This window comes from Castanea sativa, chromosome 5, assembly GCF_040712315.1.
Source record: "Castanea sativa cultivar Marrone di Chiusa Pesio chromosome 5, ASM4071231v1".
Classification (NCBI taxonomy): domain Eukaryota; kingdom Viridiplantae; phylum Streptophyta; class Magnoliopsida; order Fagales; family Fagaceae; genus Castanea; species Castanea sativa.
The window spans coordinates 76110364-76134659 of NC_134017.1; the positions used below are offsets into that span (position 1 = coordinate 76110364).

At 32.7% G+C, this 24296-nt stretch overlaps 2 protein-coding genes across 2 annotated transcripts; both read right to left on the reverse strand.

The window, feature by feature from the left end:
- Positions 1-647: 647 nt before the first annotated feature.
- On the reverse strand, positions 648-4528 carry LOC142636711 (cysteine-rich receptor-like protein kinase 10). Its single transcript, XM_075810998.1, has 7 exons — positions 3558-4528; positions 3226-3363; positions 3024-3124; positions 2648-2858; positions 2057-2294; positions 1688-1838; positions 648-1573 (listed from the first exon to the last, which is right to left on the reverse strand). Exons 1-7 carry the CDS (start codon positions 4378-4380, stop codon positions 1241-1243), a joined length of 1995 nt encoding a protein of 664 aa, XP_075667113.1. The 5' UTR covers positions 4381-4528; the 3' UTR covers positions 648-1240.
- A 10980-nt stretch (positions 4529-15508) lies between these two features.
- LOC142633548 (cysteine-rich receptor-like protein kinase 10) lies at positions 15509-21533 on the reverse strand. Its single transcript, XM_075807789.1, has 7 exons — positions 20588-21533; positions 20125-20259; positions 19656-19777; positions 17299-17509; positions 16788-17025; positions 16197-16350; positions 15509-16068 (listed from the first exon to the last, which is right to left on the reverse strand). The coding sequence occupies exons 1-7, from the start codon at positions 21420-21422 to the stop codon at positions 15817-15819; spliced, it is 1947 nt and encodes a 648-aa protein (XP_075663904.1). The 5' UTR covers positions 21423-21533; the 3' UTR covers positions 15509-15816.
- Between the last annotated feature and the right edge of the window lie 2763 nt (positions 21534-24296).

Here is a 24296-nt window from a genome sequence, read left to right on the forward strand (position 1 = left end):
TTTTGTGGATCTAGGGTTTTGTACCCAAAGGCTCTTTAAAGTCTTCTACCGGTGTTATTCCTTGAAGAATCTCAAGATCCGGTATTATAGAAGTTATTGCATACAAAATCAACGTCTAAAGAGATCCAAAACCTTTGAGTGGAGTCTTAAAGTCACAAGCAGGTGAGCTTGTGTTGGTGCAAAGTCCAAAGAGAGAAGAAGTCCATGGATTCAAAGCTGTCACATGGTCGTGTCAATAAATTCTACATGTAATAGCAATAGGATATTAGTAGTCTAAGTCTTATTGTAAACTTCATTTCTTTCTAGTGGATTTGCTTTTTACCTTGAGGATAACTAAGTTAAATCCTCCCCAAGTTTTTTATCGATTTGGTTTTTTTGAATCATCATATCGTTGTGTTATTTACTTTTCCGCTGCTTTGCATGATATGCTTATTTTGTTTTAATCTGGATTTGAATAATAAACCTAAGTATTCACTTGGACACAGGCGAACAAGCATTAGATAAGTTAGCTCTTGCGGAAGAAGAGACCCAGGCGAACAAGCAGATTGTGAATTATTGTTTATCAAATAGCAATTCAAATAATGCGTTACAAAATGAGAAAAGGTTGGTCACCCATTTGGCCTAATCAAAATCATTCTTCTAGGAAATAACGGCCATAAAAATCATGTCATGCAAACGTTCATACATAATTAACCAGCCAAACATGTCATAATAAGAACTAGCATATGAGGTGTCGTTTCTATCATCAGGACTTACAAATTTATTTTTTTGAGTTGATTTTTACCCACTACAAACATCTATGTATCAAGGAAAAAAAAGGTGGAGCTTATTTGCTAATGTACAACTTTTTGAACCTTATTTTTCTAGGTACAATAAAAATTCTAACTTTTAGCAACAGCAGCAACCAAAACAAAATCCAATTTTGTTGTTGCCAAATGAACCAATAAACATGGCAAGCCCTTAGAAGTGTGATTCTATATCAAATTACCAAAGTCATAATGGTAATGCCTTGAGGCATGTATATAGCAATTAGAAATTGAAGTACAGCTTCGTCTTCTTGGTCTTCTTGGTCTTCTAACCATTTTGTCTTGGGTCTTGGTTAATTATACTTATTGGTTTGCAAGCTTTCTATGGTTCATGAAGTCTCAAATCTTTAAGCAATGGTCATATGCAACTCACTGTTCAAATCAATGACTTCCAAACAAATACTAATTTTAGAGAGACCCTTACTATACTCACGCTAGCGAGGGTATAATTCAGTATTTGATGCTTCATTGACAGAACATGAGATCGATTTGCTTGTAGATTGATTTGACTCCTGCTCGTTTGAACGCTTGTTGTCCTCTGTTCGGCTACGAAAAAAAAATGCTGGTCGTTGAGGTAACGGCAGAGTAACAAAGTCACTGTTTAGCGTAAGAACTACTGTAGCCACAGTAGGCCTGTCAGCTGGATTGTCTTGTACACAATGTAATCCAATATGGAGACTTCTGATGACTTCATTTCTCGCGTAAGAGTCTCCCAAAGTTGGATCCAACAATTCCAAGGGTGTTTCGTCCCTCCAATGTTTCCAAGCCTGCATCAATTGGTCATGTAATTTTGTAATGTCACTCTTTTTGCCACCACACGGTTGTGATGATGTTGGCATTCATATAGGAAGACAAAATCTGAATATTTGGTTTATACTCACATAGCTTAAAAGGTCTTCAGCACTATTTTCTTGACAAGAAGAACTGTTCTTCTGGCCGCTTATAATCTCTAGAATTAGGACCCCTAAACTATACACATCGGATTTCAGAGAAAATTGCCCAAACATAGCATATTCTGGAGACATGTAGCCACTATAAAAACCAGCACCCAAGATATGGCAAATGTTAGTAACAAGATATGCTAACGGATTTAACTAAACAATGAAATACTCGGTATAACTGACAACATTACTCATGCATAGATTGATGCTACTGTTAAGGTTAGAGTGCAACACATCTGTAAATCGTAGAAAGTAGAATTTGTAGAATATTAAAGTGGTTCAGATTTTTTGTAGACATTTACAACTTACAATGTGCCGACAATCCTGTTGGTGTTTCCTTGAGTTTGATCAACTCCAAAAATCTTTGCCATGCTAAAATCTGAAATTTTTGGATTCATGTCTTGATCTAACAAAATGTTGCTAGCCTTAAGGTCACGATGTATAACTCTAAGTCGAGAATCTTCATGAAGATAAAGGATTCCTCGAGCAATGCCTTTAATAATTTTGTAACGTGTTGACCAATCCAATTGTTCTCGTCTTTTAGGATCTACACATTCATCAAATATATATATATATATATATATATATATATATATATAGAGAGAGAGAGAGAGAGAGAGAGAGAGAACTTCAAGTTAGAAAGTAGTCATGGCTTACACAGAAGAAAAAAAATGCTATAGACTTACGCAGAGACAAAAACAAAATGCTAGACTTAAACAGAGACAATTTGATCTATTCATCTCTGGTAAGTTCCACAACAATAATGAATTTATTAGTAGTTAAGAAGTCTGCAAACTCAATCCTTCTTAAATGGATTTTATCCTCCTTGAAGAAAAACCTTAATCCTCTCATATTCTATGGCAGACTAGAAAACAAGGCATAAGTTTATAAGTGACATACCACATAGAAAGTAGTCAAGGCTTTTGTTGGGCACAAATTCGTAAACAAGTATTTTTTCTTCTTTTTCCAAGCAAAATCCCAATAACCTTACAAGATTTCTGTGTTGAAGCTTAGCTACCATTACAACTTCGTTTTTAAATTCCTTTGATCCTTGTCTAGAGTTTTGTGATAGCCTCTTCACAGCTATTTCTTGTCCATTAGAAAGTATGCCCTGAGAATATAATTCAACCAATCTTAGAACAATTTACCCCTAACAATTTACGTAATCTCAACATCAAATTGCTTCAGCATTGTTGGAATTGCAAGCATTAGATTATCTATAGTTGATGAGTAGAATTAATCCTCAAACAAAAAAAATGGTAAACTAATCCAATACCTTGTAAACCACACCAAATCCGCCTTGACCTAGCTTGTTATCATCAGAGAATTTGTCGGTGGCTGCTTCAATTGTAGCAAAATCAAATTGCAAGGACTCTACTGTAGTAATATCATTAGCAAGACAACAGTTAATTACGTAACCACAAATGTAAAAATTAGAAAATATGAAAATCAATGCAATCAAATCATTCCCTGTTTACCATTTTCTTCCTGATTAACATTGTATTTTCTTTTCTGCTTCCCTCTAAGGTAGCAGTAGCCCGTAACAAATAGCATCGCAGAAACAGAAATCGAAGCAACAATAACGACAATTGTCTGCAATGAGATTTGACCTTTTCCTGCATAAACAATATTATGTATCATTGCTAAGCTAAATGATAAAATGATTAATAATTAGAGGTCCTTTGTGGACAATGATGACAATAATGTTTGGTTGAATAGTGCCGTAAAGGAGTGATACCGATCGACTATTAAAAAGTCCATGATTGTTCATTTAAATTTGTAGTATCTAATAATATCATTTAGAAATTACCTTTAGGTGTTATTGGTGATTCAGGATCAAGCTGTTCACTTGGGATCTGGTAAAACGGGGACAGTGCATACTTAACATTACAACTAGGAGTTTGAACTAAGCCCAATTTCTTTCCACTACAACAGCTCGGCAAACTAGCAATGGCTATTTTAAGACATCTATAGCAATCGGCACCGGACAGGTCCGGCGTGCACTGGGCAAGTGTGTACAACGTTTCAAACGCTGAGAAAGTCGCTTCTCTTGTCCCGAATTTCTTGGCTCCAGTGTTAACGTTTGAAAGCTTGGTTGCCAAGTCATTCATTGTTGCCTGCACTAGCTGGTCAAACCGGTCTGGCTCCGACACATTCAATAGGTCCCAATTGTAATCAGCTGGGTCAGAAGCCATGCTGGAAAAGATATAGCGGTTTGAGTATCTCAACATGCACTCCTCGTACCAACCCACCGCAACCTTCTCCACTGGACAGCGAACTATTAAGTCTTTGGTTGCGCCGGCGACACAGGCTCGGCAGACATCAGGTGAAATGTCGCCGCGGCATAGGTAGAGGCCGTAGACGGTATCATCAACAGGGCCCGTGGTGGAGGCGGAGGCAGTAGCGTTGTAGAATTCAATGTTGCGAGTGGCGTTGGAGGAGAGGTAAGCTAAGAGGTGATTCAGGTTGGATTGGTAGGGGGTGTTGATGGTGAAAGTGGATGTGTTCGGGCAAGAATGGTCGCTGTAAGTTGGAACAGCTTGGATTCTTGATTGGCTATGGAAGCTGACGATCAGCAAGGAGAGGACCAAAAGGGTTATCCAGAAGTTGATGGAAGGCCCGCCCATTATCATGATCAAACCAACCTAAGCTTTTTGGATCCAGCAAGAATTGCTTGGATATAGAGCAAGTTAACATTGGAAAATAGTCAGATATTTACGAAGTTCATTTACTCTCGTCAATAAAGCAAGTCAAGCAACTCAAATTATTCTAAGTCGTGTTTGAAGGTTTGAACGACTTCTGAGTGGAATCAATGCTTTCTAGCAAGTGGAAGAGCCCAGATTTCAGTATAGGAGAGCATGATTAAAAATAAGTTAATTTGAAAAATATTAGTCAATAGTAATAAGAAAATAAATAAAAACAGTAAACTAATGTAACTCTCAAACAAAAGCTAATATAAATGTAAAATTGTAATATTGTCAATCTAAAAGTGTTTAGAGTACAAAATAGTATATAAGTCCACTTTCCTTTATAAATTTGAACATATTTTTCTACTCTTTTAAGTATTTAAAATTTGAGTTAATAACAAAAATCCAAAATTTGGAGCCATTAAAAAGCCAAGAGATTAAAGAGAAATAAAAAATAGTGATGGTTTCAATGTCTTACAAGAGCATTAAGTAGGACAAATTTGGTAGGGACTAAATCGTCATCTAACTAATGTGGCATAGAAAGTAATTTTTTATTATTCCGTTTAACATATCAACTTTTTTTATCCAAGATATTATGACAAAGACTAAATTAACACGGCAGTGAAAGATAAAGGACCAACTTGATCCAATTGAAAAAAAAAGAAAAAAAGTTAGGGATCAAATTGAAATATGATATAAATGATAATGACTAACTTTGTAATCTATATATTACTAAAAGCTGAAGCATGACATTTATTGCTGATGAACTCTTGTTGCGCTACCTCATTACCATGTAATTCGCCACATAATTATTATTTATTATTTATTCATTTTTTTTACAAAAAATATATATAAATAGATTATTGACTTTGCATATTCGTCTTTGTCGGTTTTAACATATATATATATATATATTTCTTTTTTATTTCCTATTTTCCTATAGTTTTTTTTACATTCACTTATTTTTTAAATATTTACACTTTCTTCAACATTTCTTATTACCTTACGTTTTCATCTCCCCACTACCCTTTACTTTAATATTGCTTCATCTTTCCCTTCATCTTCTTTTATTTATCTCTTCTTATCTCTTCCCTCTTATTATAAATTTGTCACGCTTTTCCATTCTTTGCATAGTTTTTTCTCACAAAAAGGTTTTTCTCTCTCTCTCTCTCTCTCTCTCTCTCTCTCTCAATGTTTTGGTGGATTTTTATTTTTTTATTGCATCTTCGCTTTAGGTTGATAAATTTTTGTGTTTTTAAGAACTCTAATTTAGGTTGATATGATTTAATTTTGTGTTTTAAGTTATTATTATTATTATTATTATTATTATTATTTTGCTCTTTGATTGTTAAATTTTATCCGATTACATTATAAAAAATTAAAGATAGTAAATAAAAATAAAATAGTATTCCATTACATAGCATAATTTGGATAATTTAGTGTTTATTGTTATGTATTTTAATTTTTCTTATTTTTTTCTTCTCTTCTATTTTACTCAATATTGAAATTCAACCATATCCTCCTTATCATTAAATTATTTATATTTTCTCCCTCTTTTTTAAAAATAAAAATAAAAAATGTAATATTATACTTAAATTCAAATAAAAGAAAATTTTTCTTATCAAATTGTACTCATTTTTTTTAACATTTACACTTTCTCCAACCTTTTTCCTTCTCTATATCTTTTCATCTCCCCAAACATTCTACTTTGATATCACTCTTCCTCTTTCCTTTTATCTTCCTTTATTTTGTTTCTTTTTATTATCATCCTCTTAGTATAAATTTGTCATTCACTCTTCCATTTTTTACATAATTTTCTCTCACAAAAAAGTGGTTATTTCCCACTCTTTCTTCCTCAATTTTTTGGTGGATTTTTATTTTTATTTTTCTTGCATCTCTATTTTAGCTTGATAAAGTTTTGTATTCTTTAGAACTCTATTTTGGTTGATGGGATTTAATTCTTTAGAACTCTTTCTCCCTCAGTTTTGCATCTCTATTTTAAGTTTTGTATTATCATATTGCATTATAAATAAATAAAAATAGTATATATATAAGAATGTACTTTTTTTTTTTGAGGGTCACTATAAGAATGTACTATTATTACATTACATAGAATTATTTGGATAAGTTAGTGTTTATTGTCATGTTTTTTTTTTCTCTCATATCATTTTGTTTAACATTTAAATTCAGCCACATCCCCCATATATATCATTAAATTATTTATATTTCCACTCCTTTTTTATTTTAAAAATTTTAAAATATAATATTTTTGATATCATCTATTCCGTCTTGTTCTCATTTTGGTATGGTGGGGGGAAAAGTTTTACAACATAAATCGTTTTGTAGTGTTATTCTTTTCGTTTTATGTTTTCTTAAAGAAATACTAATCAATCTTAAGATTTAAAAAAAAAAAATTTAAAAAAAGAAAGAAAAGGTCACGTAGACCTGACTGGTAAAATTTTGAACATTGACAAGGTAGATGTTAGCTGTAATATTCCTTTCAGAAGGCACTACTCTACTCTTCCGAGTTTTTGTTATAGAAGAAGAAAGGAAACTGCTGAAGTAATACCCCTTTCAGAGCTGCGGAAAATATGGCATAGAATAATTGCTGACGGGGAAAGAACGGTAAGCTAGAATAGTTGTTTTATAAATTTTTGGGAAAATTACCCTTTGCTCAATTGTGATTTGTTTAAAAAACACGATGTGGTTTAAAAATTGACACTTTACTCGCTTGAAGTTAGCTTTGTTTGTTTTTTGTTACCCACTTCTATTAAAAATAGAGATAAATTTATATTTTTATTACCTTTTTATGTCTCTCTTCTTTCAAAACATAAAAAACTAAAAAAAAAAAAAATTTTAAAAATCAAAAGCTAGGTTTTGTAAAAATTAAAATCTAACTTTTACATATTTTTCAAATCAACTTTTAAATCTTCTATTTTAAAACCTTCCCCTCTTTCTACAGAACACACATCAACAAAGCTGTCAACAACTTTGTCTTAATCCTAGAATGAGTAAAGATCAGGTGAACTAAACATAGAGGCAACATTAACCATGAGTCTAGAAAGACATAACAATGAAAAAAGATGAAAAAAGAATTGATGGATATTGGAAAGGAGTTGTTTACTGTTGAAGCAAAATTAATCCTTGTTTGGGTAATAAGAAAAAGGAAAAATTTACTACACTGAGATCAATTTAATTGTGTGGCTTTTTAGTTCAGGTTGAGTTTCTCAATATTCTAGGAAGGAGAAATTTGTTTCATGTTCCTCAATGTCCTCGACAACCAAAGGGATGGTAATAAATGCCATGAGGAAATATGATTCTGTAATGGATATGCATACCGGTGAACTCGCTTAAATTACATTACATTTTTCATATTTTTTACATATTTAATAGTTTTGAGGTTTGATCACTAAAACTTTTTTGTTTTTCTGGTGCTATTTTAATCTGTTGTAGTTCATAATATTGAGTATGCTTTTGGGACACATGAGCATTCAACATCAGGGATTTTTGAAGTATAACTAAAGCATTGTCTTGGTTTCACGTTTAGAAAATCAATATAAGGTCTAAAAGTTGATGCATGGAAAAAGATGTAAAAGTTAGGTTTTAATTTTTACAAAATCTAGCTTTTTGATCTTTGTTTCCCTTGATTTTTTAGTTTTTTATGTTTAAAGATGAGAGAGACATAAAAAGGTAATAAAAATACAAATTTACCCTTGTTTTTAACAGAAGTGGATAACGGAAGATAAACAGAGCTAACCTCAAGTTGGTAAAGTACCAATTTTCAAACCACAGGTAAACAAAGTATTTTTTGGGCAAACCACAAATAGATAAAGTGTAATTTTCTCTAAATTTTTTATTTTATTTTTTAGTTAGGGCCTGTGAGCATCAAGTTTTTTCCCAAAAATATTCTTTTATTGTTTACTAGTTTTTGACCCGTATAATGCACGAAAAAATTTTACAAAAAATATTTATATAATAACTTCCAAACAATTCAACAGAGTCAAACCTTACAGATGAAGGAGAAAGAGAGGAATTATTACAATGGACTTGGAATTAGTTTGATTTATACATTTCTGAATCAAACATCCCAAATAGAGAGAGAGAGAGAGAGAGAGAGAGAGAGAGAGAGAGAGAGAGAGAGAGAGAAATTATTACAATGTAAGTGTTTGCAAATTTTGCTAAAGCATCCGCTACAACATCCTTATTGACCCAATTTTAAAGGACCAAAACTTCTACGGATAACTCTTGTATTATTACATGGAGCTGAGATGGACCATAACATTTTATCTAAAGCTCCATTGAGTGCCTGAAAGCATGATTTGGCATTTTCTTACAATTGATTGTGTCTGTTGCACTAATTGTTGTGACTAAGGAACATAGAGTAGTAAATAGTTGAACTCGTAACTGTTTGCAATATACACAACAAAACCAAATAAAAAAGAAGAAAGGACTATTAAAAAGTAAATATAATTTGTTAGTATCCTCTCCAGATGAGGATGCTAACAAATAAGTATATAAATCGAGTTGCATAAATAATTAATTAATTATATAACTATTTGTCTTTTTCACCTTGAAATAAGTATATAAATGGAGTTGAATAAAAAAATGATAAAGTATAACTACAAAATTGGTTGTAGTATAAGGTTACAACCTTACTCAATATCATTAATATTATTATATATTTCAAAAATCTAATCGTTGGATTATATGTTCTTTACTTTTTTAATACATATGTCAAATTCAGTGCCAATTGGATATTATTTACTATATTCTATAAAATTATATTTTACGCATAATTTTAAAATACAAAAACTTGCAATTTAAACAATTTATAGATGACATAACTATTGATCTTTAATTTTCTAAAAATTTTGCAAGTATGAAAAATATAAGAAAATATAATTCAATAGTTCATTTGTTAAAAATTTATCTTTGATAAAAAAAATATTGAATAAAGTTGTAGTATAAAGTTACAACTAGGGTATGTTTAGATACCACTTATTTTGTTAAAAATTAAAAACTGAAAATACTGTAGTAAAATAATTTTTAAATATATAAATAGTGCTATAAAACTTATTTTTAATAAAAATTTTACTAAAAAAAATAGTACAAAGGACCAACTAAAAAAGCTTCAACAGTGCTGAAATGCACTTCTCCCCAAAAAAAAAAAAAAAATACAGACGCTGATGCTGAATAATCATTATCCAAACCGGTACTAATTTTGTCAAAAAAAAAATTGCCAAAAGAAAAGTGAACGTGGAGTGCCAGTATTTTTTTTTTTTGAAGCCAACGTGGAATGCCAGTTAAATGGGCCAATGTGATGTGATGTTTTCTAATGGAAATGTTAGCAAGAGTTCGGCGATTCACGGTAGAAAGACAATTCTACAAATGAGATATTTTCGGGTGAAAAGAAGGGTTTGACTTACTTTTGTTAAATTATTAAAAAAAATTAATTAAAATCAAATTTTCCCTCACCAGTTGACGTCTCAAAACTCAAAGAAGTGACGTAATGTTTACTACAAATATATTTTTCTAAATTTATATTGGGTTGTATTAACGGCACTGTAATAAGGTGTTCATTAACAACACATTTTAAGTAATTTTTTGTGTAATTTTTTAAATTTTTGACACTTTTTCAGTTTTTGGCAATTTTTTTATATTTGCAATTTTTTTTACAACTTTTTTTCCTCTTTTTAAATGAAACACAAAAAAGGAAATGTTAACAAGTACCGTGCTTGTTAACATTTCCCATTTATATTATATGCATTTATTTAACATATAATGTTTAGTAAATTATTTTAAAAAATTTTTATTTATAAAAAAGTTGATAACTTTTTCAAAAAATTACAATAAAATATTCTCCAAAACATACAAGAATTAGAGCATTTGTATTTGTATAAATACTATAATGTTATTTTAGCATCTAAAACACTAAAAAGCAAGCTACAACAAATGTTGCATTCTTAAAAAAAATAGCAACTTAGCTACAGTGAGCTTATCTTAAAAAAAGTAATATTATTTTAATGCTTTCTCTTTCTTCTTCCCTTTAAAAAAATATTTTTTTTGGAAGTTTTGTTTTATTTTAATAAGCTGTTTATATTATTAGATGTATTGTAAAATGAGATGTTAAAATTGATAAAATAATTTATTGAGATGTTAAATACTAAAATTTTTGAAAGTTTGGATAAGAATGCTCTTACCACCTCAAACTCTAATTTAGCTTAACATTGGTAGAGTCAAAGGTAAAATTTTTTGCTTTCTTGCTGCAATGAATTGTCAGAGACTAGCAGTTCACTAGCAAAAAAGTATTTAAAAAATTATTACTTTATCACTTTAGTTGGGATTGGTGACAGAAAAGAAGTGAGAAATAAATTAATAAAAAAATAAATAGTATTTGGTTAATGGTAAAAATAAGAATATTAATACAAAGTGTGTTGTGAAATTATGTATTAAAATAAATAAAGTAGAATTTTGAAGTGTTAAATGCAAAAAAATTTAGCTCAACTAATGTAAATGCATAAAGCCCCAACTTCTATCTTTTTTGTTCACCTCCTTTCCCTTCTCCATTTGTCTAACAAATCCCTACTCCTCTCTTATTTGGCACAATGTCAAGTAGATCAGTGGAGATCGATGTTTTGGTGTGCGAATTGATGTGATGGTGAGCATAAATGCATAATCATCACCCATTAGTGGAGCTTTGTCACGAACTATCAACGGAGCTTTGTCGTTGCACATGCTCTGCTGCGACCCATTTATGGAGCTCTAGACCCTACTCATGGCCGACATACCTTGATTTTTTTTTTATAAAAAAGTTTTGCATGTAATTATTTTAAAAAATATGTAACTAAGTAAATTTTTTTAGTGGAAGTAGAAGATATTAACTACAATCAAGTTGAGAAACAAACACACACGTAAAAGAGATGGAAAAGAGTTCTAACACAAAGATACTAAAAAAAAAAAAAAAAGAAAAAAAAAAAAAAAACTACAACCAAGTTTCTAATTCAAAATTTTGTCTACATATGTATACACAATTAATAATAGGATTCTATATTTGGGTTTCAACATTTTGCATACTAAAATACCTTCACACACAGTAGTGGCTTCAAGAATTTTTCTCAGGGTGTTCCTTAAGTCTCACATCCTCCTTGCTTACCAACATCTTGCCCAAATAGGTAGCAATATAAACAATATACTGCATCCTTGTTTATACTATATTCCAACTACTTTCTATTTACATACCATTCGAATTTAAATCAACGAAACTTTCCAGAAAAATCTGTTAGAGGGTAATCATGGTCTTGGAAAACAGGTTGACAAGGGCCTTTTTGTAAATAATGTTTTCTTATTTCATCATGACTATTAGAATGATAAGATGATATCTTTTCTCGTAGCCCAGGATTTGAAAGAAGAGTTTCTAAGTTAAAGTCAACACGAATTCGCTTAGAAAATGAAGATGAATCTTGCACAAGAAATGAATCTTGAGTATGTGGTTTTTTTTATCAAATATTTGTCCATAATTCTAGCAAAAGAATAAATAATAAACTATAAATTCATTTGAAATATTAATAAAGCTATTAATTATTGTTGTTTAGCTGTTTCATTAATTTGTTTTGTCTTTTATAAACTATAATTTGTTATATTGTTATTTCATTAATTATAAAATTATTAATTTTTGTTTAGCCAAATATAATTTAATTTGTTTGTCTTTTATAATGTATTGGTTAATTAAATTATTAATTATTATTTATTAGTTGCATCTCCCAATTAATTATTGGTTAATTAAATTATTGGTTATTAGTTGCACTAGCACACACCTCATGTGCATTTACTTCCCCCAATTCAAATATCCCACCCCGGCCCCATGCCCCCATCTACCCCCCACTCAACACACAAGCCCCATGGCCCCCAATCACAAGAACCAATTAGATAAATTCACAATCACAATATACTAAAAGACAATTAATTGTATCTCACCAACACCAACAGTCACCAACACCAACGAATAAAGCCAAAAATAAAGTCTAAGAGAGAAACTCATACCCATTAACCCGTATATGTAAGAGACTAAAGAGAGAAAAAGATGAAATACCTTGAGGTTGAGGGAGTACGAAGGCCTGAGGCTAAGCTGAGGGATGGCGCCGTCGAGCAGCACGTAAAGGCGTGACTGATCTCCAATCCGATCGGACCGATCTTCGATCTCCAATGCCCGATGTGCTCTAGAGCTCCAGTTTGAGGCCCGATCATTGATGACCGATGTGCTCTGGAGCTCGCGCCGTTTGTTGGTTGTTGTCGCTGATGAGGGTTTTTTTTTTTCTTTAGGTTAGGTTTCTGATTTCAATTTTTGCTTTACTTGATGAATCAGACACGTATATTAGGTTTTGGTTTGTTTGTTTGGGTTTGCTACCATTTGTAATCTATTGGGTTTGCTACCATCTCTAATCTGTTCATTTTGATGTTGGGCTTTTTTCCTCTAGTGGACTTGCTCTGTTACAATTTTTTCTTCTTCAGATTTTAGTTCAAAAATGTTTTTGGGGGGTTTTTTTTTTTTGGCTTGAAAGTATAACAAATAAAAAAAAAAATTATTTGAGGGTATTCCTAATTTTTCTTGAGGGTGTTCCTAATTTTTTTTTAAGAGTAAACAAATAAAAAAAATTAAATTATTATATATAAATTTTTTTTTCAGGTCAGGGTGTCCCTGGGAACACCCTGGATTGAACGTGGCGCCGCCACTATTCACACAAATTCTTAAACTCTCTAAAACATCCATATCTTTTAGTTAAATAATTTTAAATTAAATACACAAACTAATTAAAAGAGTAATTTACCATATATTTCTAAGTTTTAGGTTTTTTTTTTGTATCTTCTCCATTCGGCCTAAAACTTAGGAGGGACACTATCTCTATCTCATTTTTAAACATTATTTCATGTTACTTTACCTCTTTTTTTTTTTTTCTTTTTTTTAAATTAGACAGTTATTCATACATCACTTTTAAACGTTATAACACTAAACCAAAAATACAAATAAATGAAAAAAAGTATTATTGTACATGCAAAGCGTGTGTATTATGAGTCTAATATATATATATACACGCACACACGCACACACACACTAGTCATTTAACCCGTGTAATGCACGGGGTTAATTTAATTAATGAGTTTGGAAGGAAAAAGAAAAAACATTATATTTGAGTTTAATGGTTACTATTAAGACTTTAAAAAGAAAAATAGTTAGAAACGTAGCATAGATGCATAAAATGCTTCTGAGGAGATGGTTAGATGGCTATATCTATCCACAACAGTCATTGGAATCATTTTTTAAAAGATGTAATCATAAATAGGTAATAAATAACACTGTATAACTAAAAGAAAATAAAAGGACATAAGAAAATGACTTAATATTTTAAATATATATTCATAGTTAATTGGAAAATTTTATAGAAAGTAATTAATTGATATCAAGAACATAATAAATTTCGGCCTAAAAAACTAACTGAATAAATAAATCTTTAAATTATCATTTTTTTTTATAAAAAAATTGTGATTAATACTGAATCAGCAAAGTACAAAAATCTATACAGAATACATGTCTAAGCATTACTCTAGTCTTTGTAGTATATTATATGCCCATACCAATTTAAAAGGAAACTGTGTAGATCTAACTAAACGCAAATATTCTAATAACACTATTGAGAGATAGTTGGAAACAAAGCCCAAGTGAAAGATGAAATAAATAAATGAAACAAATTTAGTATTTTTTTTTTGGGTATAAAATAATAAAAGTAAGGATGGAATGGTATTTTACGTTTACCTTCCACGAAGTTGCCTTTCTGCTTAAAAGTTGCTAAAGTAGCAAAACTCAACTCCCCCACGTGACTATCATCACCTTTTCTACAATGCCACTTTTTCTTTTCCTTTTTAATTCTTTCCCTTTCTTAATTCTCTTCATTCTTATCTTTTCTATGACATTCTTTCGTCTCCTTCTTTTTTTTAATCTTGTTTTCTCTTATAGTGCCACTGTAACTCTCTCCTATGTTTTCAATTTTTTATTTTATTTAAGTTTCTTTTCCCCACAATAAGATCATCCACTGCTTTCATTCTCATCTTCTTCTTCCTCTTCTTCTGTCAAATGCTGTAATAGTTGAAAAATGGGAAACTGTTGGGTTTGGTGGAGTTTGGACTTGTAAAGTTGAAAAGTAGAGAGATGCATCAGATCATGAAATTAAGATTTTATTATTTTGGCCTCTCTATTTTTTTTTCTTCTGTGTTTTCTGTGTCTTTGTTTTACAATTGTATGGTACTTGTACCTAGTGAAACAATATGGTTTTTTAAAGTGAAGTCAACTTTTGTTAGAATTAGACAATTTTGAGGTTAATAAATATAAATAGTGTGGTGTACCATCATCACTACTTGCAGTAATTGTTCCATTTTTCTTCAACAATTAGACAATTTTGAGGTTAATAAATATAAATAGTGTGGTGTACCATCATCACTACCGGCATTAATTGTTCCATTTTTCTTCAACAATGATTCAAGAGTACCCCTTGAAAAACAACATAATCAGTAACCAAATTTTAAAAGAAATAGTAGGAAAACAAAGGCATATATAAGGACGAATATAGCAGACCAGGAAAATGCACCTCCAGTTTACTTAGTGGTAATGACTCGGAAGCGCCGGTGATTTTCATGAACATGTTGATCGCCTGCTGTATTGGCATTGAGATTGTCAGTAATTTTTTTCAAAGACAGGTGTGTGGTTGAAAAAGAGAAACTGCTTGCAAATTGCAGTTTTTTTTTGTAGTCTGGTTATATTTAAATGTACCGAGGGAAAACAATTGTATGATACAGTGTAACAACTTATTTCTTTTGATTGTGATTAGTTTTTTAAAATCCAAAAGAGATAGTTGTTTAGTGTCTATTTTGCAACACAAAAAGACACAATTGTTCGGTTTTTAAATGTAGATGTGTGGCATAAATTTATGTAATTCCTTGGCGCAATGAGACGCATTCGACAAAAAGTCAAACGTTTCGACTATTAGTTATTATATATATATATATATTAAAGTACAAGTATTGAGAGGCATATTTTAATTTTACAGCAATTAAAATTGATTACAGTAAAACTAGGTTTCCAATTTACTTTGTCTTATTGCTGGAATGATAATACGTGTACATGTTATCATCCGTGAAGTTTCAGTACATATATTAAGTAATAACATAGAACATAGTGTTTGAAATTTCATGACTTATTAATTAAAGAGATAATTGTGGAGGAGCCCTAACTGGTCACCCAAACCAGTTGACTAGTTGAGAATATGCTTCAGTAATTGATGCTTCATTACCAGACGACAGCCCTGACTTGCTTGAAGGTTCATCTGACTCCAATTACTCCGTTGGATTTGTCGGCTCTGTTTCACTTAGTATGAAAACAGCCGGTTGTTGAGGTGTTTTTAGAGTAACAGAGTAACTGTCAAGCATGAGAATTATATTTGCCATTGTGGGTCTGTCGGCTGGATTTTCTTGAACACAAAGTAAGGCAATATGGATACATTGGTTGACTTCATTTCTTGAGTAAGAATCTCTTAAAGTTGGATCTAACAACTCCAAGGCTGTTCCATTGCTCCAGTGTTCCCAAGCCTGCATCAATTTGTCAATGTTCATATAGTATCTCCATCTCTCCCTTTCAACTGGGGGTGATGTTGGCAATTACAGAATGAGCCAAAACAAAAAAAAAAAAAAAAATGTAGTGCGTACTGCATACTCACATAGCTCAAGAGGTCCTTAGTAGTAGTCTCTGATTGATAGAGAGAACTGATCTTATTACCACTTAAAACCTCTAGTACTAGGACACCAAAGCTATAGACATCAGATTTTACAGAGAATTGTCCATGCATTGCATATTCTGGAGACATATAACCACTGCAAACCAATATCATCAATTCAACAATGTTAAAAAATAAAAAAATAAAAAACTTTAAAAGAAAAATAAAACTATAAAATCTTTAACTTATTATTAGTCAGATTCAAAGCTAACTGGGTTCAACAAATAAGTTAATGCACTACATATATCTAACTTGTGCTACAGAGGAGATTGGACTTAATGCATCTCTAAATTGTCTATGGGTTACTTGATATGGAAATTTTTAGGTTAGAATGACCTATCTTTTTCTTTTTCTAGATTAATCTGTTAGGATGAAAAAAATTAATATATCCATCAACCAATAAGAACATTTAAAAAAAAAAAAAAATATATATATATATATATATATATAGAGAGAGAGAGAGAGAGAGAGAGAGAGAGAGAGAGAGAGAGAGAGAGAGAGAGAGAGAGAGAGAGACTCTAATCAAGTACTTACTATGTTCCAACGATCTTCTTGGTCTTTCCTTCAATTTGGTCAACCCCAAAAATCCTTGCCATGCCAAAATCTGATATTTTTGGATTCATATCCTCATCTAATAGTATGTTGTTAGCTTTAAGGTCGCGATGAATAATTCGTAGTTGAGAATCTTCGTGAAGATAAAGGATCCCTCGAGCAATCCCTTCAATAATCTTGTAACGCCTTGACCAATCCAATATTTTTTTCTTGTCAGATTCTACACACCCATCCAAATTCGATATTCAAGTTAGACTAAATGAATCCAAGTGAATTGCAAATTCTACTAATTCGTTAATTTTAAAAGCACTAAATATAGAAAGACAATTTATTCTCTCTTCCTATCTTTCTTTTTTTTTTATTTTTTTAATGGGTTGTCTTTTATCTATTGCATCTTCATAGGCTCCAAAACACTAATAAATATTAGGTAATTTAATCCACGCATCTTATATGACAAATAAATAGCTGAGACATATGCATAGAATGTACAAACCAAATAGGAAATGATCAAGGCTTTTGTTGGGCACAAACTCGTAGACGAGCAACTTTTCTTTTCCTTCCAAACAAAATCCCAATAGCCTGACTAGATTTCTGTGTTGAAGCTTGGCTACTACTAAAATCTCATTCTTAAATTCTTCTACACCTTGCCCAGAACTTTTTGAGAGTCTCTTCACTGCTATTTCTTGTCTATTAAGTAATATACCCTGAGAATGTATTGCAATAACTATTAGAATGGTATACTTTGTGGAATTTATAAAATCTCAAGGTCAAAAGCTTTTGAATTTTAGAGTCAATACTATATCGAATAATGTTTTAGTTTGGTTAAAAAAATGAAATATTTCAATACTAATCAATATCGGTGTATTGTTTTGAGATTATCTCTAAGTTTATATATATGGCCATAATCTCTCTTCTTGTTCTTTTATAGGAATCTCATATATTATATATTATCTTTTTTTGTTCCTTGAAAGTATATATTATCTTAATCTTTATATAAAATGTTAGTTCATTAAAATTAATATTATAATAATAATAATAATAATAATAATAATAATAATAATAATAATAATTAACATCCTTTTAGATATTGTTAATTTGTCATATTTAGATATTGGTAAATATACTACACACATAAATAAAGACATCATAATATATATCGTAAAAATAGTTACTCTATTTTAATTCCAATTTCCAAGTTCCTTCTCTAAAAAATTCAAGTTGCATACTTTTGTATAATGTTCACATAAAAAACTTAGGTCCTTTGGGAGCAATGCTCCCTCCTCTCACATAAGGGGTGGGCCCTACACATGGGTCTCACCATGAGGCATGAGGGGAGGGAGCATTGCTCAATGTAAGAATTACCCAATGTTCACTCTGGTTGTTAGGCACATTGCACCAAAAAAAAAAAAAAAGTAATAACTAAACAGATCTGGAAAAAAGGCACAACAAAAAAAAACTCAAAAGAAAGAAACGTTTAATTGATATATACTCCATTTTCCTAGTATTGTTTCTTGCTAGGTCACAAAATACCCTTCTCTTTCTCGAGAAAGTATCTCATGCGCCAGGCGCATGAGACATCTCTCTCACTGCGCCTGGTGCATACAAAAATTTTCCCTCATTCTCTTATCTCTGACACTCTGTCTCACACTCTCTCTCTCATCTCTTTAAGCATCCACTGTGGAGCCAAATATTTTACTTTTTAACACCACAAAAAGTCACTTTATCTATTTTAGTTTCTCACATCTAATAGCAGTGATTTTATTTTATCTTTTAACACAATAAAATAATAGAAGCACTATAATAAAATAATATAAACACTACAATAAAATAATATTTCATTCAATCACCAAAACACAACCACAACTAAAAATAATGTGAACACATGGTGAACATTGAGAGAGACACATAAAGTGGTAAGTAGAGAGACAAAAGCAGTGTGCACACAATATGTGTATATATATATATATTTATATATTTACCTTTCAGCTACAATGCACAGTCAAAAGTAGCTGTGGCTATATATATATATATATATATATATATATATATATATATATATATATTTACCTTTCAGCTACAATGCACAGTCAAAAGTAGCTGTGCACTATAGCCAAAAACTATAACTTTGGCTCCGCTATTGCAGGGTACATTTTGATATTTAGTGGGGCTAAAAATAGCTATATAGCTACTAGTGCTCTCACTCCCAGACACCCAAGTCTCACCGTTGTAACAGAGAAAGTGGGAAAATTATGAAGAGCAAGAAAAAGAAGATGAGAAAGGAGCTGTGAGACCCACGGTGAGAAGAGAGCAAAGAGACAAAAGAAAAACAAGTGCTATTGATATTTGATAATATGCTCTCACGTGGGTGGGTTGGTAAATGGGAAAAGTAGGCAGCAGGAACTTTTTTTAGGAAGGCTACTTGAACAATTACCCAAATTTTGAATTTTTTTTTTTAAAGAAAAATCATAAATAAATGTTTTATAATAATTATCCTACTTTATTTAAGATTTTAAAAAAAAACTATGTTAAACTTATTATTTTCTATAGTAGTGAAAAAATATATATATATATATTTATTTATTTATTAGTGATAATTTCGAAATGATATGCCATAATATGCAGATATTTAAATATTTAATTCTGATAAATATTGAAATGGGATTTGAAATGTGATTAATGATTTTGATATAACTAATATGGGCTGTACTTAAATTGGTACAAAAAATTCTGATCAAATATATATATATATATATATATATATATAATTGACTCAATTTTTTGAGTAATTGAATTTTTGCATGTCCCCCAGCGTCCAATATATAAATTTTAAAAAAAAGGCAACAAATATACCTTGTAAACCTCACCAAATCCACCTCCACCCAGCTTGTTATCCTCAGAGAACTTGTTTGTGGCAGCTTGGATTGTAGCCAAATCAAATTGCAAAGACTCTATAGTTGTAATGTCAGTGGCATCTACGCACACAAATCGGGTAAACATTGGTGAAATCTTTGGCCCATGGGGGAAGCATAGAAAATATATTATAATTTTGAGTATACTGTCGGTGCTTTATATTGTAATCTTTTTTTCTTTTTCTTTTTTCTTTCCTCTAATAAAAGTTTTCAGTTTATCAAAAAATAAGGAAATACACGAATACACATCTCTCACCATTTCATAGATTTTCATCTTCACTTCTACTTTCTAGAATAACAAGTGGAAGTAATTACAATTATTTCCAGCAAACATAAGGGATTAGGATACAAGAGCAGTTAGAAGATATCTGGAAATCAAACATTATAAATTCAATTAAATTACTCATTACCATTTTTATCCGGTACAGAATTGTACTTCTTTTTTGTTCTCCTTCTTAGGAAGTAGTAGCTCAAAGCAATTAGAACCAAGACCGAAATTGAAGCAACAATGGCGAGAATTATTGGCCATGAGATTCCGCTTTTCCCTGCATTAACATAAAGATTTTTATTTCAAACTAAACAGATCAGTGCTTCAAAATTAGTTGAATTAATTGTAATCCACAAAGAGTTTTAATACTTAGTATTAGCTAAAGAGTAAAGAGTAGGATTATATTCTAGAATATAATCCTACTCTTTAAATCCATGTTTTAGATCTTGTCGATGTTTTAAATCCCTCTTCTTCCAAATATTGAATAACAATAATAATACTAATAAGAGAGTTGTGTGGTTCTTTGTTTAAAAACATGGTCTCTGGAGCTTAATCGACACTCGCACGACACTGTAAAATCAAAAGTTGGTAAATAGGTTTTGCACCTGGTGGAGGAGGAAGAAGCAATGGTATAGGTGGTTGTCCTAGTGCTGGTACGGGTGCTGGTACCGGTGGAGCAACGGCTTGTATCTGATAAAACGGAGAAACCTCATACCTAATGGTACAACTAGGATACATAACTCTACCCCCTTGCTTTCCACTGCAACACGTAGACACGTTTGATATGGCTTCCTGAAGACACCTATTGCAATCAAAGCTGGATAGGTCAGGAGTGCACTGTACAAGGCTGTACATCGTTTGCAATACCGTAAAATTGACTTCTTTCGTAGCGAACTTTTTAGCACCGGAGGAAGCATTTGCGGCCTGAGGCACCAAGTCACTCAATGTTGTTTGCGCTAGCTTAAGGAAGCGATCTGGCTCTGTAATATCCAACACGTTCCACAGAAACTTTGTTGGCTGTTCTTCCACGACAGAGAAGATTGATCGATTTGAGTAGCGTAACATGCATTCATCATACCATAGCACAGCCACTTTCTCTACGGGGCAGTACTGCTGAACAATCTCGTTTATAGCTGTTGACACGCAGTCTTGGCAGTCATCTGGGGTGAGGTCTCCACGGCAGAGGAAGAGGCCGTAAACTGAGGTCTCTGGGTTTTGGCCAACGGTGTTGTTGTAGAAGCCAATTTCACGCGTGGAATTGGAGGAAAGGGAAAAGAGCAGGTCTTTTAGGTTAGAGTGGTAGGTGGAGTTGGGAATGAAGGTGGTTTCGTTTGAACAGAAATGAAAGCGGTAACTTGGGACAAGTGCTTCACTAGTAAGGCTAATGAAGCTGAGCCAAAAAAGAACCAGATTTACCATGGAGACGCTTAAAGAAACCATGACTACTTTTTTGTGTCTCGTATTTTGATCTTACTTCGGGATTAGCTTTATAGGGGCTGTTATTGCTTCCCGGACGGGGCGATGCCCCCTCCCTCTAGCGTAACGGTGAGTCTACTCTACCGTAGACACGTTTTAGGAGACTTGTTGACCTCAGCTAGTCAACTGTCATGGTCTGCTGCGTGGAAATAATTGAGACTCTTTTTAGTGTTCATATGCCACACTAGAGGAAAGGATGCCCAAATGATCTGTATGAAGTTGTGTTCCTTGTGAACGGCATTCGAAAAGTCTTCGAATTAGAAATGCTGATGTCACGATTGGATTGGGCGTTTTGCCCAATTCATGTGTTTTAGGTTTTTTAGTGGATCTCATGGTTACTATTCACTTTTCCACCAAACTCAGCAAAACATAAATTTTAATGCATTTTTGGGTCCCATAATACTATTCGCACTTTTAAAAATAATTTTGCAACAGTATTTTTAGTAATAAGTTTCAGTTTTTAGCAAATAAGCGATATCCAAATACAACCTTAGTAGTCGGGGGTTTTTAATTCCACGCGTTTTTATTATCTTGGTAATCATTTGACAACTTGTTATATTTCTAATATTATTAAGATTAGTTTGTTTTGACAAAAAAAAAAAAAAAAAATTGAACCAAAAAGAAAGCCTAAAAATTGGGCTTTCTTTTAAGCCCACTAGGCCCACTGCCTCCCTTAAAGCCTCAGATACAACCACGTTTCTACAATCTTCTACACCCCTCCAGTTTAACGCTAAGGCCCCATCAACCTCCACAAACACTCCATTCTCCCTAACCTCGCCTTAACCCAACAATGTCGTGGGCAATTTGGATCAACAACCACACAATGGAGCTCAACAACTCCATGATCGACAACATCCGATGAGACCCCTTCATGATCTATGGGTGGATGGACAAAGACCTGTTGGATTTTTGGAGCTTCATCTTCCCTCTAACAGAGCAAAGCAAAAGGGACGGGTGCCTACCTCTCACACACCTTGCATGGCACAACACCCCAAATCCAGTGGAAATTTGCCAGAGAAAGTTTCTCACGGACGAGACAACGGGGGTTCTAATTCAGGGGATTCTCCCACAGCTCAAGCTCATCCAGACTCTAGCCTTCACGGAGAGCTTTACCTTGGAAGCAGTCACAAGGTAGACACAACTGCCATTGCTGGAACATGCCATAACTTTGGCCCATAACCCAGTGATGTCCAAAGAGGACCTGAGGCAGGTGGGATGGAAATGGATGACATCTAAGAGGGCCTTTGCCCAGGAATGTGAGTTCTTTTCTCCTTCCTTATCCCCAGACAAGTATAAGTGGTAGTGGAATTGTTGAGGGGCTATAAAGCCCTTTTTCCGTAGCACTATTCTTGATTTGACAAACTTTCATTCTTCTAGCATTGTGGAGGTCACGGAGACCCGCATTAGTGGCTCTAAGGCTAGTGAAATCCTTCGTTCCTTACCTTATGATGGTATGCACACAACCGACCCCATTGGCTATGCTAGGGGATTTGGCTTTTATGGCGCAAGGATATGGTGGACATGGATGTGCTCACTGCCACAGAACAGGAGATATACGTTATAGTGAAGGTAATCACCTCTCCCACTTCCTAGCTCCTTTCTTTTATTTATGGAAGTCCCAAATTTGAGGAATGCCAAATTTTGTGGGAAAATTTATGTTCTGTCACTCTTTTTCATGACCTTCCCTAGGTCATTGTGGGTGATTTTAATGATATTATTACTAACTCTGAAAAGTGGAGGGGTAATCTGGTAAGCCTCCGTTGCATCACTGCCTATAGAAACTGCATGAACTTCTGTAACATGATTGATCTAGGGTTCTCTGGAGCCACTTTCACATGGACCAATAGTAGAGATATCAATGCCTTAATCCAACAAAGAATAGATAGATGCTAGGCAAATCCGACCTGAAATTTGATCTTCCTTGATGCCAATGTTACCCACTTACCTAGGGTGAGCTCGGATCACTATCCTCTTCTCCTGAGTTTATATAAGAATCACCAAAGGAGGCTAGAAAGGCCTTTACGTTTCGAAAAAAATGTGGCTTAACCACCCAGGATTTCAACAAGTTGTGGAAAAAGCTTGGGGTCTTAATCCTAGTCTTGGACTGGCTATATCCACCTTCAAAACTTTAGCAACCACTTGGAACAAGGAAATTTTTGGGAACATTTTTTCAAGGAAAGGGAAACTTCTTCTCGAATAGGGGGTCTTCAGAAAGCTTTGGCTACTCGTCCCTCGACTTTCCTTATCTCTTTTGAACAAGAGCTTTCCTTTCAGTATGCCTCAATTCTCAATCAAGAAGAGGAGTTTTGGGCATTAAAATCTCAGGTGGACTAGCAACTCTTTGGTAACAGAAAAACTACCTTCTTCCATATAAAAACAATTATTAAGAGGAAGCACAATAGAATTCGGAGGATCATGAATCACTCTGGGGAGTGGGTTGATGACGAGGATCAGGTGATGGGCATTTTATTAAGTGGCTTCAAAGAGCTCTACCAAACTCAACACCTGACTTCCATCTCCACTACAGATTTTGAGCTCAATTGGGCTGTAGTGCTCTCGGATGATGATTCCTACAAGCTTTTAGTCATACAGTCAAATCTAGAAATTCTTAGGGCCCTTTCCTCATTGAAACCTTATAAAGCTCCAGGAATAGATGGTCTTCATACTGGCTTTTTTGAACATTTTTGGCACATTTGCAGACCATCAGTCACTGAAGAAATCTTGACCATCTTCACATCTAAACATATTCCCTCATATTTGAAATCAAACCTTGGTGGCTCTTATCACGAAAAGAAATGGCTTGAAAGTTTTGGGTCATTCTAGACCAATTAATCTTTG